Here is a 19,552-nt window from a genome sequence, read left to right on the forward strand (position 1 = left end):
CCTAGTTCTGCTCTTTTGTCCAACACTAGAACAGAACCCAGGGTGTGGCTTGGATCAGGGTCAATTGCTGTATCAACAGGAACAAGACTTCAGTTACTGTTTTGGATACCTTTGTTATGCGAGACATTGCTCACCGTTTTCTGCTTTCCTTGCTTTTCCCCATTAGTCTTCACGTGGCCACTCTTTTTTATCGCACAGGAAAAAGCAAGAGAGCACCAGTGCCACTTTCTGGCTCGTGGAAGAGTGGTAATGAGAGTGAAGAGAGTTATGAGAATACCAAAAACAGCCCAGAGAACTGAAGGCCCTTTCCATACAGTGATGGCTCCACTTTCCACATGCATATACAGCACTTCTGCTCAACTGAAGACCACTATGGAGGCCACAGTGGAGAGTCGCTCTGATAGCACAAGTGAACAAAACTTGTGGTAGGAAATTTGATGTGCCTACTGAGCCTGTAAAGAGCAGATACCATTATCCATTTCCAGCTGTATTTTTAGCTGAATGCATCGTACAGAGGCTCCAGATAGACAGACCACTGCCTTTGACTGACAGCAGCTCAGCAGGCTAACTAGGGCTGCATCCCTGCTCAGCCAGAAAGCTTGTTCTAATAGTTTGTGCTGCTTATGTTGATATCTAGATATATAAACACATTTATATCTTGATTCCGCTGAATGAACCAATTTGTTTATCTGCAAAAGTCACAAGACAAAGGTATTCTTACTCTTCTCCCTAAACCTTCTCTATATTTCTGTTGGGAGCCGACTTTTAGCAGAAAGTGTCTAGATCATCTTTGCAGCCATCTAGAACCATATACCCTGATAAGAGATTTGGTTTTCAATAGCCTACAACAGCTGAAGCACACTCTGATATCCCACATATTTTGTTTTGCTGTTTATTGCCCCCAGCTGCAAGGCGCACGTGGTAGCCACGCCTGCAAGGCATGCGGTTCACGTGCTGTCCATGAGCTATCTACGCCATACATGCCTGTAAGGCGCACGTGCTATCCAAGCATGCAAGGCGCACGGTGCACGTGCTATCCACACTATAGACGCCTGTAAGGCTTATGTCATATCAACACCTGCAAGGCACGTGGCAAAAGCGTATAAATACCTCAGATTTCCCTTCAATAAAAGAGACTTGAGACTTGAGACTTGATCAGAACCTCTGTCTTGTCTCCATTCTTTGCGTCTCCTGCCCCAAGAACCCCACTCTCTCTCTTGACCAGAGCACTTAGCCCCAAAGCGTTGAGGCAGAGTACGGGTCTCAACATATTTCTTTTCTACTTAAAATTCCTATTTAAAAATGTACTGTCTATATCAGTTGAATCATGATTTGTATTATTTTGTTTCCTATTAGGGCAAAAGAAGAGCAAGTACTGAAACCTGGTGGTACAGACCCCCTAATGCTAACTATTCAGAAGGGCAGAGCAGAAGGATTGCAGGTTCAAGGCCAGCCTGGGCAACTTAATCAGTCCCTGTTTCAAAATAGATAGACTGGGTTGAAGCTCAGTGGTAGAATATTTTCTAGCATATGTGAGGTAACAGGCTCAATAGCTAATACCACAAATAAATGGAAGACAAAGGAAGGAGAGCAGAGAGAGAGGGGGAAGAGCTGTTTATTGTGCATGTACATATGTACATATGTTACTATACACACATGTCACTAATAAGGTAGAAGAATAGGAATAAAAACTACAAGAAGTAGGAGTGTAAGTAGAACCACTCCTCTCAGTCACACAGCAGCCATGTTAAGATGGTATAAATTATTAGGTGTTGGGGGCCGACTTTTAGCAGAAAGCGGCTATCAGCTTTGCAGCCATCTTGAGCCATATACCCTGACATGAGATTTGGATTACAATAGCCTACAACAGCTGAGCACACTCTGATAATCTTGGTTTAGATACCTTGAGATTAAAGGTGCGTGAGATTAAAGATGTGTGAGATTAAAGGTGTGTAACTTAAGAGTGTGACTTAGAAGTGTAGAGATTAGATTTAGAGACAAGACCCAAGGGTATGATTAAAGGTGTGACCAAAAGTCATGGCTTAGAAGTGAGACATATAAAGGCGAGAGGCAAACTGAAGAAAGAACAGATTACTTGACATTAGGTAAAAGACACTTGGCTCTAGAGAGAACAATTTGGAGTATCAGAGAATCAGACACTTTAGAGAGAACAGCTTAGAGAACAATTTGGAATAACAGAGATTCAGACACTAGGAGTAGGAGTAGACATTAGACACTCGGAAGAGAACAACAGGAGTACAACTAGGAACTAGGAACTAGGAACTCAAGACTTGGGACTTGGACTAGGAAGAGAGACTGAAGAATAAACAGGATTGAATCACACTCTGTCTGGTCTCCATTCTTTGAGTTCGTCCTCACTCTCTCTCTTGCTGAACCCTGACCCACAGACCGGAGCAGCAGCTTGGGCCGGGAAACAGTGGCCGCCAAGCATGGAGTGAAGAGGGCCGCAACATTTTTGGCCGCCCAAAGTGGGGCAGCTCGGGCCTCAACAATTAGGTATTTCAAACCTTTTAGGAACAGAAAATTTCTAAGTACCTCCCCCCAGAAAGTCATTTCAGTAGAAACCCAGAAGGAAATAGAGAGAATCAACCAGAAGTAGTTTAGTATGCAATGCCAATGATATCTTAGTCCCTGAGGTGAAGCTATCGAAATACCATAAACTGGGAAAACAAAGATGTCGATCCTCATGGTACTGGAGGCTGGAAGCCTCCTCAGCTTCTGTTGGGAGCCTTTCTCCTGTTCTTCATCTGGCTACCTTCTCGTTTTATTTTTTACTTGGTCCAGAAATAAGAGCTCTGATCTTTTATCTCCCTACAAGGGAATCTACTCTGATCATTAGGTCTCTATCGTGTTTACCTAGATTGCATTCCCACACCTCTGCCTCTCTGAGCTGAGGCTCTAGCCGTCTGGAGGGGACAGACAAGGGACACACAATTCAACCCAACAGGACATACACCCATGCTCAGGCCACAGCTGAACACCAGTCTATGGTGGTTTGAATAAGATTGGCCCCATAAGCTCATGCATTTGCATGCTTAGTCCCTAGTTGATGAAGGATTAGAAGGTATGACCTTGTGGGACTGGGGATGGGCTTAGAAGCTCAGTGTATCTCTTTCTCTCTACCTGTCCTGTGGATCAAGATGTAAAGCTCACAGTTCCCACTCCAGCAGCGTGCCTGCCACCATACTCTCTCTATGATGATAATGGACTACTTCTTTGAAACTATAAGCAAGCCCAGTTAAATGCTTTCATTTGTAGGAGTTCCCTTGGTTATGGTGTGTCTTCATAAAAATGCAACAGTGAATAAGACAACACCTGTCTTACTTAGGGTTTCTCTTGCTATGATATAACCTGTAAACCAAAACAACATGGGAAAGGAGGGGTTGATTTCAGCTTATAATTCCATATCACAGTCTAGAGAAGGTACTAAAGCAGGCCAAAACCCTGAAGCCGGGCTGAGGCAGAAGACATGGAGGAGGGCTGCTTGCTGCCTTGCTTTTTCTGCTTTCTTAAAGAAGCCAGGACCACCTGTCCAGGACTGGCATCATCCACAGTGGTTTAGACCCTTCTACATCAACCATCAATCAAGGAGACTGTTAGATTAAATGGCTCACTCCTGGACAAACCACGGCAAGCCAGCATAGGTCTCACAATGCATGGAAAAACCAGCCTATCAACCTTGGACTGAAGTTTATAAAACAACAAGCCAAAATCAATCTTTGAACTTTATTATCTCAGATATTTTGTTACAGTGATGGAAAGATAACTAACAAACAAGGATTTATAGGTATTATGCTCTACATACCTAATGGAGAACAACAAATAGCATTGGGTAAGGAAGCATGCTTACTTATGATGTAGTCCTAGTTATAGATGAGTTGCAGATATGTACATATGATATACAATGATAGAGATATGGCATGTTGTTGTCTTTTGTTAAGTGTTTTTTTCTGGGTGATTATCATGGGAAAGCATGGAAGACTCATAATTTTCCTTCATTATTAGATTAAGTGGCTGCTTTTTCTTTAAATAGAAAATTATCTGATTATCTGCTTCTGTAGTGTTACAGTTTCATTAAACAGACAGAGGACAACAATTTGTAAAAACAAGCATTACATAAATAATAAATAACACTGTAAAAACTAAAGTTACAAAGACAAAGCAGTAACAAGGATGAACTGAACAGACATCGTCTGATTTTAGGAAACAAAATCATTAATGGAGTTACACTGTAAGCATCGCAGACTGTCGTACAGTTGCTTTTAGGTTTGTATTTAGTGTATAGCAGAAGTATAAAAATGTGGAGGAAAGTAGTTAAACTTTTGGCACTTGAAGGAGCAATTTTGAGGCTTACAGCTCAGGCTAGAAAACCTAACATGGAAATAAGGTCTTCCCCTTTTAGGGTGAGGAGAACCTACCGACAAACAGTATTGTGTGGGTCAGTGTGTTAATGATAAAGAAAAGGAAGGGGTGGTCAGCCACGAACTGTGGGCCACCATGACCAGTTCTCCCTGTCATAACTGCCCCAGTCCCGCCAGCTGCCACAGTGCCCTCCTCGCTCACATCCACGCTGGCTTGATGGAACACCTCAGAAAGAAAAAGGTCACTCCTCTCGGACATCCCTGAGAAGTTGGCCTTGCCCATGGCGAAGGCATCCTCCATGCCCATGCTTTGAAGAATGGGCTTGAGTCCATAGCTTTGTGCCAGTTTGAACTTGGGAATGTAGACCACAACATCATCTTCAGCCAGTGTGTCTTTGCTGATCCACTTGTTGAAGTTGGCGAAGTTTATTTCACGTTCGAGCTGCAAAGTAGAAAGAACAAACAAAAGGTGAATTTGAGCGAGAGAGAAGCAGCTCAAAGCCTAGTGTTAAAGATCACTCGCTGAGTGGCTGGAGAAAGGGCTCAGTAGTTAAGAGCATTGGCTCCTCCAGGGAGCCATGGTTGATTCCAGGCACCCACATGGCAGCTCACAACCATAAGTAGCTTCAATCTCAAGGGATCCAATACCTTATTCTAACCTCCATGAACACTGCACACATGGGGTATAAAGACATTCATGCAGGCAATATAGCCATAAACATAAAATAATAACAAATAATATTTAAAAAATAAAATACAAAGCTGAGTATAGTGGTGCATGCCTTTAAATCTTCTACTCAGGAGGACGAAGTAGGTGGATCTCTGTGAATCTGTAGATTCAAGGCCACCCTGGACTATTCTAGGCCAGCTCAATGGCTACATACTGAATCTCTGCTTCGTGTGTGTGTGTGTGTGTATTGTCAATTGTTCCTCAGAAATGGGGCTTCATGAGCCCCTCTACTATACATACTGTTTTAGGGGTAGGGGCTTGATCTTTTGTAGCCCTTGTGTTTGAACTCACACATTCTGTGAATTCATATATACAGTGGCCCTGACATGTCCAAAAATCACTAGTGGCTACTATGGATGGGAGAGTTGGATTTTCTCATGGATGCAGCTCCTAATAGCTTGCCCCTGCTGCAGTGGATAGTCAGGTATCCATGCACACTCAGTCAGCACATAGCAGACTCAGTGGAGTGTAAAAACGAACATGTGAAGTTGATCAGAAAAGTGGTGAGAAGTTATGGAAGCAGCTGCTGTGGCAGGAGGAAGGAGCGGATCTGATCAAGGCACATCGTAGACACGTACGAGATTCTCAAACAACTAATAAAGTGTAAAAAAAGAGTTCAAAAAAGTGAGACCTCAACCCTACACAAAGAACTATAGGCAGCTAAGAACGCTGAGAACACCAGAAATGCTCCTCCTTAGGGAAGAGTACACTGATCTAAGACCAAAGGGTCAGCCCCCAAACATATATACCTGTAACATTATGCAGAATGAGCAAGCTGTATTTAAGACTACATATGTGTGTCAAAATCTATCTATGGATATAGATATATAGATGATGTAGATACAGATAGATAAATATATAGATGGTATAGATAGATACAGATACAGATAGGTATATAGATATAGATATAGATATGTAGATAAGATATATAGATATAGATAGATATAGAATGCATGAAACAATTAATGAAGAAATAGGCCATGTGTTTGAAAGACAGCAAATAAAGGTATAAGAAAGGGTTGAAGAGAGGAAAAAGAAAGAAAGATGGAATTATAATCTTAAAACATAAAAAGCAATAATTAAATGAATTTACTGTTCTTAAATTTTAATGAACTGGAAAAATTTTGTAAGATGGTAGCATAAATGATGTAAGTTTCAGATTTTGAAATTTTGTGACATAGCACTTGTATTATCAACAGACTCATTGATTTCTGTAACAAATTATACACCATTTCCATGTCATAGATGCTCATTTTGAGCAAAGGAAAGCTTGATGGCGGATTTGAAATTGTAGTGCATTACCAATTCCAAGCCAGTAGTCGCATCTTCAATCTCATCAGGAAGCAACAGGAACATACTGGTGTTTCCAATGTATGGAAGTTCTAGGATCTGAGTCTTCAGGTCCTTTATGTATCCGATGTTCAGCTTTTCACGGAGGAACATCATCTGGACAGGTATGCTCTCAAGCTAACATTGTTGTAGAGTAAAATATGAAAGTCAGTTCTCAGATGTTTAAGATATTTACACCAAAACTAAAACACTAAATGATTTCTGCTTCAATGCTAAAAAGGAAATGTGTTTTCTTCAGTCAACAAAGCAAATTATTTGTATATTATTGATTTCTCAACTACTCAAGCTTATGGATTTTTCTCATGGATTCTCATGGATTTTTTTTTAACTTTATAAACAATGATTTGTAAGATAATAGTAATAATAATAACAATATAATAATAATAATACCTAAAATGAGTCAAGAACTTAAATAAATCTTATTGAATATTTGCACAAGCCTTTGAACTAGGCATTATTCTAGATTTAAAGATAAAAAACAGAACACATGGATGATGTTCATGATATAAATGTAGAACCAACATCTAAGTCCAGGCTTAGAATTATAAAACCATGGTCTTTGTTTCTATCCATGTCGACTCTTAGAAAACTATTGGGTATACTCAGTAGCATGAAAGAATCAGTGCCCAATATTCATAAGCTGTAACTAGCAAGTTGTAAGAAAATCAATAAATAGTCTCTAAGTTTTCTGTATCCTTTGTAAAGGCTTAAATACATGTTAAGAAAGTGCATCTTGTCTCATACCGAGTTCACACGAAAAGGGTAAAGCCCATTAAGTTTCTTCTGAAATGGAGTTTTCCACTTTCCTTTGAAGTAGATAGCATTCACCAGCACCATCTTGGTGTCTTCATCTACAGAGCCTTCAGGTAGCAGGTTTGGAATCTCACCTCCAGAAAACAACACATATTGACATTTTATAATAAAATGTATAAACATTGCATTTAAAGAATATTTTTTATAGTATCTGGAAAGATTTTCACTTCTTTTTATATTATGTTCCAAAGTTTTTCAGTACTCTTAGGTTTGTTCAACCCAGAAGGAGGTGAAGGATAATTGATTGGGCAAATTTAAAGGGAATGAGGGTGAAAGTCAAGAAAGGTTTAAAAAGAAAAACCAAAGTTTTCCATGTAGAAAAAAAGAAAGAAAGAAAAAATTCCAAAGCTTTACCTTTCGTTTGAGTCTTGACCCAAGAATTAATCTTTTTCCTAGCTTCTTCTGCACATTCAAGGAAGTCTACTACTTCTGGTTCTGTTGAGTAATATTTCTTACAGAGTTTTATGTATTCCTTTAAAACAAAGAAAGAAAAAAACACCAAATGTGTGGATAAAGGATGGAGTGACAAATTACAAGCTCCAACAAAACTAGTGAGACATAGAGAAAATGGGAACTGAGATGGCAGGTGCAGGTCCAGGGAATAGTGTCTGCAGCCAGCACTCCAGCCTCCTACCCCCACATACCCACCCCAACCCCCACCCTAGCTCCAGCTGTCCTTTGCATTAAAGACTAAGAACAAAGAAATAGCTTGGGGAATAAAGGAGAATATCAGTCGGATCATTTGCTGATTTTTGCATGGGGTGGAAGAGACAGTCAGCTAATCACTTTAAAGCCCACTCACAATTCTGAGTCTGCTACCAGAAATTGTGGAGCAGTGCTTTGAACCTGAGAACTCTGCTGACTTTGGAACCAGCCCTTCTAGTGACAAGCTTCACTTACTTCTTTGAATCTTGCAGACTTCTCTCCAAATAGCTTGTTTGCACTCTCTAATACATAATCTCCCAAGCGTGGTGTGTTGATTGTTGAGCTGAGAGAGGAGAAGGCTGAATGGACTTTATCTCTTGCTTGTGTCTTAATAAAAGAAAGAAATTTTCATTTATAACACAGTACTATTAACAAAAGTATCCTAATGAAATAACATTTTCTCAACACAACAACAAAATACTGTACTCATGCACGTTTTTCTAGTCCACCAGAGGAAGATTTTTATAAGAATGCTGTTCAAAAAGACGTCAGTGATGGTTCCCATCTATGATCCCAGCAGAGGCAGAGACACAAAACCTGAGTTCAAGGCCCATCCTAGCAGCACAATGACTTCAACCCAAGCCTGTTTGAATACCTCATCAAAAAACAAAGACAACAAACAAAAAAGACAAAGCAAAACAAAACAAAAACTCAACAAGTAAAACAAACAAAAACACCACTACCACCACCAACAAAACAGAAACAGAAATGTGTATACAGATGGTGTGCTATAAGGCTCTAAAGGTACATTTTAATTAGTTTAGAATCCTGCTATGTCTATAGATTAGATTCCATTAGAAATAAGGAATTCCACTGCCCAAAAGAAATTCAGGTTCCTTGGAAGCTTGTAAATTACAGTGTTTCTAAAGAATGTTTATTATATTACAAAAACCACACTCAGAGGCTCTAAAGTATCGTATAACATTTATCGTTAGTGAGACTGCACTATTTTGAGGTTTATGATAAAGATGTGTTTAAATGGTGTTATTCACACATACACACACACACACACACAAGTGATTGTATGTGTAGACAATGCTTTACTTTGTGATAATTATTTCACAATATATAGTGAAATATATTATACATACACACACACATATATATATATCTTTATGTTCCCAACATATGTATAATTTTTATCTCCTAGTTACGAAGTTCTCAATGAAACTCTAGTGAAATGTTACCAAAATGTATTTAGCCTTAATAGGTTCCCATTTTATAAGGTAGCCTCTACAGTAGAATAACCAGAGCTTTAAGATTCACAAAACAAATAAGAAATCAAATGCTCAACTTGGCTCTATAAGTGGTGTGATGGACTGGCTCACTCAACATCAACTTAGCTAAAATGCAAGACTGAAGTCTATGGTGTTTCAGAAGACATCATGGGGGCTTTTTCTATCTAATTTATCCCACAGAATATAAAGTGATAGGTGAATGGAGTACCAAGATATCCAGGAAAGAAAATTCAGGCTACATATCCTTATAATCTAATCATGGGCATGGTTGTATAAATTAGTTACCAAAAGCTTATTCTTAGACAGTTTCTCTAATGTAACTAGGCTGTTGATCTTTAAGGACATAGGATATGAAAAAGGTATTACTTTATACAATAGATAATAAATAGACAAATACATATCCTACCTGTAATAGATTAGAAAGATGGATGGATAGATAATAAGTTGGTAGTAGGTAGGTAATAGATAGGTAGGTAGACAGATGATAGATAGATAGATAGATAGATAGATAGATAGATAGATAGATAGATAATAGATAGATGATAGATAGAAGTAATAGGTATATATAAGCAGGTAAATAGTTGATAATTAATATAATAATTATTAGGTAGATAAAAATAGGTGATAGCTATAGAGTAGGTAGATGCATGTAAACAACAAATGACAGCTAGATAGATGACAGATTATTCATAGATAGGTAGATGGGTGAGTGTATGGATAGATGGATGATTGATAATAGATAGATAGATAGATAGATAGATAGATAGATAGATAGATAAGAGATTATAAGTAGATGGTGTTGTTATTGGAATCTCATGAGGTCACCAGGGTTATGCTTCATTATTTCTTATCCTCTCTTCCCCTTATGAAATTCCCATCCATACTTATGGATATAAAAACCCAAATTATTTTGTTACATACCAAAAGCATTTTAAGAATACATAATATATACACATATATACATATATATGTATAGTATACACACACATATATATGTATAATTCATACACACACATATATAGTTTTGTATATATATGGCAGTTGTATATATATGGCATATATATGGCAGAAGACTGTGATAGAATTGAAAACAACCATAATAAAAAAGTTATCACGTCTTCTGAATTGTGCCTCGTTATTGGATGCCCTAAGGATATTTATCACAGCATCAAGTCTGAGTGTTTTATCTATGGATGGGATAACTTACATTTCTTCTAAGTACAACACTATGACTTTGAGACAATAGATAGAATACAAAAGAAATATGAAGACCCAAGCCAGGTACCTGTAAAATAGCACTAGGATAATTGTCCCTCTTTATCTGTTGTTCGAAATCACAGCCACGGAAGTTCTCTGGGTTTCCTGTGGTGATGTCATAGTTGCCAATTTTGTTAAACTGCAGCACCTGCAATCAGAATCAGGAGGAATGATGAGAGTCATAGAAAATTACTTCACTTCAAGGTTCAGGAATCACTAGTTTAGCATTTCTCAACCTGTGGGTTATGACCCCTTCAGGAGTTGAAAATCTTCTCACAGGGATGACCGAAGACCATCAGAAAACACAAATATTTTTTCATTACAGTTCATAACTAGTAAAGTTACAGTTATCAAGTAGTGAAAAAATTATAGTTGGGGTCACCACAACATGAGGAACTATATTAAAAGACTGCAAGAAATTTGAGAAACACTGAACTAGATGGTACTATGTCTGGTTCTCTGCCTTTGTATGTAGAAAAGAAACATGGGCACTCCTGTATCATAAAAATCCATGGAGTATTTGATTCTAGCTTCTATGGTGGACATTGTAGAAATCAATTTTATTATGAGATAATTTATAACATCTACTCTGAATTATTCAAATTTTATAGAGTCCACAAATTGTGTTGAAAAGCACCAATATTTAATACTTTATTTTTAGTTTTTAGCTTTTAATTTTTAAATAAAACAATAGAAGTAGCTCACTAACTCTTCTCTGAAGTGGTTTTTCCTACTTTACATTTTAAGCTGAAGAAAATTAGAAGCCATAGTGAGCATTAGCATGAATATGGATCACATAATATTAACAAGAATCACCCAACATAAGATATTCACATGCACTATAAGTACACATAGAGAGAAATTAATATCTGTGTTGGGGGCAATTTACAGGTATCTGATACACTGAATCTCTGTCACTGTAAGTATGAAGTTTCATACAGCCCTGTAAAATTGGTGGGTAGAGACTGTCCTCTGCAAAGTTAGATCAAGTCCTTTGCCACAAAACTGTCACCGACTCAGCTTATTCTTCCAGGCTTATAATCCTGGGGCCTCCTACCTCTAATATCTTTGGGGACCTCTAACCCTGAAGCACTTCCTCATGAGGCCCGTAGTGAAGAAGAAACCAACTTGTAAATTAGGCTGGTAATTAGAGCTTTGTAATGAACTAGGCAACTGATAGTGAGCCTTCTAGACAAGAAGGAAAGATGTTGGTGTTTAGGGTATTTTTTTCTTGGCTCCCAGAGTCATATGTCATTACTTCTCTCCCTTCCCACCCTTCCTACCCCTGCCTTTCAAAGAAGGATTATTTCCTATACAGATTTTCTGCTTTTCCTACTTTCAAAAACAATTGCCGCTTAAATTGAGATTTTTCCTGTGGAGCAAGAGAGCTTCTATGTATACCAGTAGAGACACTGCCTCACTGGGGGCAGTGTCTCTCCCAAATTTGAATGTGAGGTGATTCTGGCCCGTGCAGGGGTTCAAAAAGGTAGCCTTGTTGGGAAAGAATCACAGACTCACTCTAAACATAGAGCTGACAAACATCTCTTGCCTTCAAACCGATCTCCTGTAGCCTTGTGGTGTCTAGGGGATTTCCCACTTTATTCTGTTTCCTTCTTCTGGTATAACAATATTACATCTTCTAGCTCACCATTTTCCAAATTGATATCCTACTTATCTTATCTATAAAATGGGTATGATAATCATTGCATCCATAGCACAGGATACTGAGTTTTATGTAAGTTCCTGAGCTGTATTCAAAAAGGTCATTTATAAGAATTAGAATTAATAAGATTTAACTATTAGTATGATTAGTTTCTAAATGCTTTCCCACTTTATAGATGAGAAAACTGAGACTCAGAGGATTTCAGTGCCCTTATACACTTAGCTGAGGGCAATGGTAACATTTATCACATAAATCACATCTCTCCTTGACCTAATGAATCTAGATAATTAATCTAGGAGAAAAGCAGGAAACCCAGATAGGCCAGGTGTTATAGCCCATGCTTCTTCCCTAAATTAAAGAAAAAATTTTTTATTTAGAAACTAAATAAAAGTTAGCACTTGAATTATAAAATCTCTTCATGTAGTGAAGTTATAAGAAAATTGCATAGTCTCACATTCTGAAAGAAGTTTCTTGAGTTAATAAATCTGTCTCTGTCTAGAATGAGCACTAGATGAATTTTTCTTCTAGTAGATCAAAATCACTTTTTAGTATTCCAGAGGAACTCAGATCTTCATGTGAGATTTGTGGTCTAGCTATATTAAAAGTTAAAATCACTAATGTTACCTAAGGTAAAATGTGGTTTACAATGTTTTTTCAAGGCAGAGAAAACAAAGGGGATGCTGTCCAACTCCACTACCATCAGAGTTGAACAACTGAGTTTTGTTGTAAGATATGATATTTAAACGGCCACAGGCAGACAGAAGAATTTATCTACTTTCAGACCTGCAGTGCGATTGGTTCGTGTTGTCTCAGTGAAACTTTGTACTTGAAAAAAAAGGCACGCTCAAAGTGGCTCACTATGTTCCTGGGAAGAATGTATTTATGCTCACATACATTCTGGTGGGAAAGCAGGAAGGAGCCAGTGGCATTTTGATGTGACTGAAGCACAATGCAATGCTTGTACTCAAAACATATATTGTTAATAATTGCATGCATGTGAAAGCAATGAAATTTTAATTATATGGTTTCCACTTTCAGGTCTCTGACAGAACAAGTAACAGCAACATGAGAAATGAAATTTAAACACAGTGTATGAGTCTTCAGGTGTGTTGCAGTCTGTATTTTAAGTAGTTCTGAGGTCTGGGAAGGAGCACCCTGTGTGAATCTGTCCATTCATCAAGGAAGGAAATGGAAAGCTTGACACATACATCTCAGACAATGATACTTCACATGCTCTCCACACTGTTTCGAAGCCTGGGTGTCTAGAGTATCCAGTCCCACTGTATAGAGATAGCTTCACAGTTGGAAAATGTAGGGACGTCCATTAAAGCTGTATCTAACTATGCATCTCTGTGTGTGCTTGTTTTCTTCTTTGTGACCCTGGCTTGAAACCAACAGGAAACATATTTATAAAGGGGAAGAAGCCCTGCCCACAGTGGCAGACTGCTAAGCGGGAGCCTCAGCTCAAGTCGGGAGTCCATGAGTGCTCTTGGGAACACAATGCCAATGATCTCATCTGTGCAATAATATTTGATCTGAAACCAACTGAAGTAAAGTATGAAAAACATTTGCTCTGAAAATCTAAGCACGATATGATTTAGAGAAAGATTTTGTTGGTAGTTGTTTTCATCCTTGTAAAGATATTGCTATTTTTCTTCTGTTTGTAGTAGACTAGTTTCCTGGTTTGGATCTTTTATAAGTTTAAACTTACTGAGTCCATATTGTAATGACTGGTGACGATGATCATGCCACCATTCCTGTGGTGAATATGAACTGAGCAGAAAGCAGGAGCAAGTCTACCATTCTATTCAAAAAACACGTGGTTCTGTCGGGAGGTTTAAAGCAAACTTACCTTGGCCATCTGCTGTTCAGTGTTAGCTCCGGCACCGAGGAAAACTATGGCCAATGTAGACGAGATGCTCCAGGGAGAGAGAAAGATGTTCTGGGTAGCGTTCGATTTTTCTATCTGCTTAAGGAGATTGAGCGCAAACATGGTGTTTGCCATGGAAAGTTCTTCCATTGTTTCAATCTAGAAAGGAAGTGGGGAGAGAAAAGTTCTGTATGATGGTGAAGTCAGCAGAGTAATACACACAGTACCCTGCCTGAAGCTCCCTTTCTGACTTTCTCCTTGGAACAAAATGAGGGAAGGTGAGAACTGCTCGCAGTCGTGAACCCGGTGCAGCTCACTGTACCCAGACAGAATGTTCCCCATTACCATCTGGAAATCTGAATCATTTTATACAGGAAACCCTGCACTTTCCCCAGACTCTGAAAACTATGTAGCCAATCCTGAGATACTGTGATCAGAATTATGAGGAATGACACTTTGTGATAGTCATTTAATAAAAAGAACAGTACTAACAATAACATCCATTGAATTCTTACTGTCTACACTGAGATCCAGCAGACCATAGACACTAAACTGTACTAGACAGTCTACTTCTATAATCATTTAACCTTCACTGAAATCCTACAAAGAAGAGGACTTATAATTCTGTACAAAGGAAGAAACTACTGTTAAGCAAAAGCTAGCTGATCATGCTATCAATATCAAAGAGTGGGAGGGGAAATGAACGCCAGGAAGGTAACCTCCAGGGTCACTCTCAACCTCCGTGTTTCATACATAGTCATATCACACATACCCACACAACACACAAATATGTACATATGCAGAATATTATACACACATCCAAATGGATGCCACTTGTACACATTCTTGTTGGGTTCGGGTGAGTCCATCAGTCTTTAACTTCTCTATTTTTTTTAAGTGTATAGACTTGCTTGAGTGTTGGTGTAGGCACCCAGATCCTACCACCCCCACAATATACTCACCACTCATGGCCCAGCCTTGCTCTAGAATGATTTTCTGTGGACTGGGAAATTCACTTTAGTACCTTCCTCTCCTGTCACACAAACCCAAGTGCTCACAGGAAATCAGGGATAATCCAATGTGTAGGAGACACACAATATGCTTAATTTGTAGCTATCTAAAAATAAAGGACAGGCACACCTTTCATGACTTAAAGCCCTGTGTGCAGCTGGATGCTTGGACACACCAAAGGGTGTGTATGTGTGAAAGGATGTTAGGTAAACACCATTTTCCTAGCTGTCTATTTTTCTTTCATCATCATCTAAAATAACCTATAATTATTGAAATAAATAAATAAATATACCAAACAATGATGACACTCAGCTCTTTGTAAACTTTCTGGGAGAGTTTCTAGAACTGGAGACTAGTGGGGAATTCCCTGGATGAAGCAAGACTTTAGCTACTGTCTTGACTGTCTACAGAAGTGCTGTGGAAGAGAGAAGAATTTGCACCAAAAGTTGTCATTTATAACAAAATGCTATTGCATCTTGTAAAGACAAATTAAAGTAAATTAAATTGTGCTTCTTGAATACTTTTCCATTTCTTTGCCTCTTCATTTAATTTATCCCTATGTGTTGGAGCCGGGGGCACATAAGTGTGAGCAAAAGTGCACGTGTCATAGGCGGGGGGCACGTGGCAGTCATAGGACAACTTTATGGAGCCAGCTTTCTTCTTCCATATCAACATGGGTTCTAGGGATGGAATTTATGTCACCAGGCTTGTGTGTTGCACCAGCACTTTTGTTTAACTTTTTCTGTGACTCTACAGGGTGGATATGACTGACTGCTTTACAGGTCATATTTAAAAGCTTCTGGAGCTTAAACAACTTTTCTGAAGTCCCATAGTTCACTGTAATGTCACCAACATACAGGCTGGAATCTGCCGCAGGAAATCTATTGACTTCCAGGTGGTTGAATCCTTCCAGTGCTGATGCAAGGCTTCACTATGACTGTCAGAGTTATGAAATTGATATTTTGAGAAATACTAGAAAGGGAAAATTTAAAAAAAACAACAAGAAAGAAGCATGCCTGCGTTGCTCCTTGAAAGGTTATTAATTTAAAAGAAAACAGTTTTGCTTTCTTTCTTCTTTGACCACAGATGTCTGATTAAGGCAAGTAGTTCAGAAATTAACTTATCCTCCAGTGACTTAAAGGTATGATGATAAGACTTCATGTAAAGGTTTCCTTAGAACATTTCCTTAAAATTATGAATAAAATATTCTTCTGTTTCTATGTTAAAATTCAAATAGGGGATCAGCACCAGGAGAATATCAGCTCCAGGAGAGTGCATTCTGATGTCTCCTTTTCACAAATCTGTGAAACAATCTGTAGTCATTCTTTAGCATTAGGAAAACGTAAGAGTCAAGACAATCCACAGAAGGGGCAGGTGATACTAAACTAGGACTTCGGGTAACTTGACAGAAAATAAAACGTTACTAAATGGAGTGAAATAGTTCCAGATCTATTTACTCCTTTATGAATTCATCTCAGTCTGAGAACGTATCTGAGTTGTTCTGTGGTCTGTGCTCAGATCCCCAGTTCTACCAATAAAGAAAACCATTGAACTAAACAACCTGAGTTATTTTGTATTAGAGAGGTGGACCTTGAACTCAACATGTAGCCAGGGATGATCTTGAACTTCAGATCCTCCTTTGTCTGCCTCCCAAGAGCAGAGATTACATGTCTGTGCAACACAGTCTGATTTACATAGTGCTAGGAATTGAATATGGGGCATCATGCATGCTAGGAAAGCACTTCACCATCTGAGCAACAAACCTTGTTCTGGAATTCTATTTTTAAATGATGTGTTGTTAATTACATTTACATAAAAATGATAGTTGGGTGTCTTTACTGCAATTACCTAATTACTTCTGCCACATTTTGTTTAATGGGAATAATCACATATCCCATCTCCTTTGGGATTTCTGCTATAATAATGAAAATGTCAAGAGGTAATTATTGCAGAGATAATTAATTTCAGTGTCTGGGCTTTTCCTACAAAGTACTCAAACAATATTTGAAAGCTTCAAGCTTGTATACATATCCACATAGTAGTCCCTGACTCTTTGCCAAGTTTACATCTTACATTTGGATAGGATGAGGTTGTAGCATGATGATAGTTTAATAAGGCATACAACTCCATATGCTTCCAAATATGACACTATTATTAACATTAGGATGAATACATGGAAATTGTCTACTGGGTGAGGCTCGCTCCTCTTTCTGTTGGTTCCTGCAATTCAAGTTTGGCAAATGCACTGGTGAAACTTGGCAGAGCTGATGAATTTGGGAGGTACCATAGACTCACCACCTGCTACACCCTCTCTCTGCAATAGACCTGGATGTTAAATTGGATTTTTTTCTGCAGCATTTCAAACATTTTTAGTGTGTGTAATCATAGAATAAAAATGTTTTTAAATTGTTTTCAAAACTCAGTGAAAACTAAGGTAAGGCAGTAATGACAAGGAAATATACCATCAAAAATAAAACAAACTGGGACCAGTATTTTAGTTGATAGTTTTTGTAATGAATAATTATCTACTTGCTACAGATTAAATTGTTAGCTTGGTTCACCCATTAGCTAATTTACTTGATATTTCTCTTTCACAGAATTGATCCATTATAGAATTAGGTTAAATAAATACATTTTGATACTGGATTCTCCTGACCCAAAAATTGTTCCTTAATTTTTATAGTTTCAGGCTGTTAATTATAGGTGAAAATTGAACTTCACATATTTATAAATATACATAAATTATAATAAATTACATTTAAACAAATATATGCAATGCCTTATTTTAATAGTTGAAGTATAAACATTTTAATATTTGTAGTTACTTATGTCTAATTTTATACCAAACCAATAGGTAATCTAAAACATACATATTACACAATCTGTTCAATAATATTAGCATTGAAACTCCAATAAATGTACATTTCAATTTCAGTTTGGCTAGTGATACATAGGTATTTGTTACCTTCTGAGACTCAAAGTTAAGCAGTCATAAATTTAATTTAAGTCTTAAACCAAAATATCTTTAGTTAAGCAATTGAAAAAGAACACATGGTTCCATTTCTTTACTCACCTTCTACACAGCTCAATATAGTAAATACTGCTATGAAGGGAGAAGAAGGAAGCCCTGGATTCACTAGAGATGGTCAGGGGAATTGCTGAAACACTGTTACCTCCTTATCGCCTGAGCGGCTGACACACAGGAAATGCTCCTCGGAAAGCTGGCACAGTGTGGACAAGGTAATGACTGCTTTTATAAGGCTCTGCGCCTCCCACACAGTTCTTTCTTTTAACCTTTTAATTTGTATTCTTTGTATGATTCAACATTTTAGTCATAAAGTCATCATTAGAAAAGAAATGCTTGCTTGTAATGTTCAGTTTAAGGAACAACTAGAGAGTATGATGTCATTCAAAAATTCAGGAATTTAGCAATTTCCAATTTAAATCTACTAGCTGTAATCTGCACCACTCACATTTGTGTCTCCCTCCTTTCTCCTGGCACTCAATGATGGCATGGATTTCATGACACTCACTTTACCTTTGGACAGACACCATGTGTGGGAGTCTTTACAGTAAAGGACACGGTCTTTTTTTCTTTTTGGATCTACAGAGAATCCAAAGAACCTCCACAAAAGAGGAAAGAGAAAAAAACACACTTGATTTTTCTAATTTAATAATCATTTTTAAACTATGATTTTCTCAGAAATAATAACCTGAAATAATTCTGTGGTCAGCTCTAACCTACTGTCTCAAGATACACTCAAAGAACATTTCATATGCCCTTAATCACACCATCGGTCTTAACCTACTTTAAACAATAACAGCTTACTGGTTACGTTGACTTATAATTGACAGAAATTCATACATGCTAATTGTAATCTTGTACACTCATTTTGGAAAAATCACCAAATTTCTAAAAACACAAAAATGTTGATTAAAAATAGACAAAAATTATACACAGCTAAATGTAATATGAATTGAAACATGGTCATACTGTCAGAATTGTAAACACATCTACCAGATCACTGCTCATTTCTTAATTGTACATTTCTATGAAAAAGCACAGACACAAAAACATGAAAAGTGCCACACTTCTCCCCAGCATGCATTGGGGACTCCATGCCTTTGACTGGAGAGTTGAGATGACAACCACAAATGTCAGGGAGACTGAGAGCAGAGATGGAGACAGTGTGAGCTCTTCTCTCTGTCTGTTTCCACAGAGCCAGACTTCACTCTTAACTTGCCTGGATACTTCAGTCTCTGGTCACAGAAGAGCAGAGCAACTTAGAACCTTAGTGTTAGAGGAGAAATAGTACAAAAGGCATGTTCTTCTGTATCTGCCTGGAAGTCAAGAACAAAGTCACTCTTTAACTCATGGAAGACCTCAGATCCCATAATCAAAATAACTACATACCTACCAGCAAGGACAGTCTTTCAACTCTTTAGACTATTTCCTTAAACCAAGGGGTGCATTTTGGGCTGATATGTACTCTTTACAAGCTGCGTTTTGTTTTTTCTCCCTGTAGATACTCA

The 19,552-nt window shown here is 38.0% G+C and overlaps 1 protein-coding gene across 1 annotated transcript; it reads right to left on the minus strand.

The window, feature by feature from the left end:
- Positions 1-3,733: 3,733 nt before the first annotated feature.
- On the minus strand, positions 3,734-18,233 carry Serpinb2 (serpin family B member 2). Its single transcript, XM_034513218.2, has 8 exons — positions 18,093-18,233; positions 13,991-14,167; positions 10,504-10,623; positions 8,176-8,307; positions 7,630-7,747; positions 7,207-7,349; positions 6,415-6,579; positions 3,734-4,824 (listed from the first exon to the last, which is right to left on the minus strand). The coding sequence occupies exons 2-8, from the start codon at positions 14,156-14,158 to the stop codon at positions 4,420-4,422; spliced, it is 1,251 nt and encodes a 416-aa protein (XP_034369109.1). The 5' UTR covers positions 14,159-14,167; positions 18,093-18,233; the 3' UTR covers positions 3,734-4,419.
- Positions 18,234-19,552: the final 1,319 nt, after the last annotated feature.

Source organism: Arvicanthis niloticus, chromosome 10 (assembly GCF_011762505.2).
Source record: "Arvicanthis niloticus isolate mArvNil1 chromosome 10, mArvNil1.pat.X, whole genome shotgun sequence".
Taxonomy (NCBI): Eukaryota; Metazoa; Chordata; class Mammalia; order Rodentia; family Muridae; genus Arvicanthis; species Arvicanthis niloticus.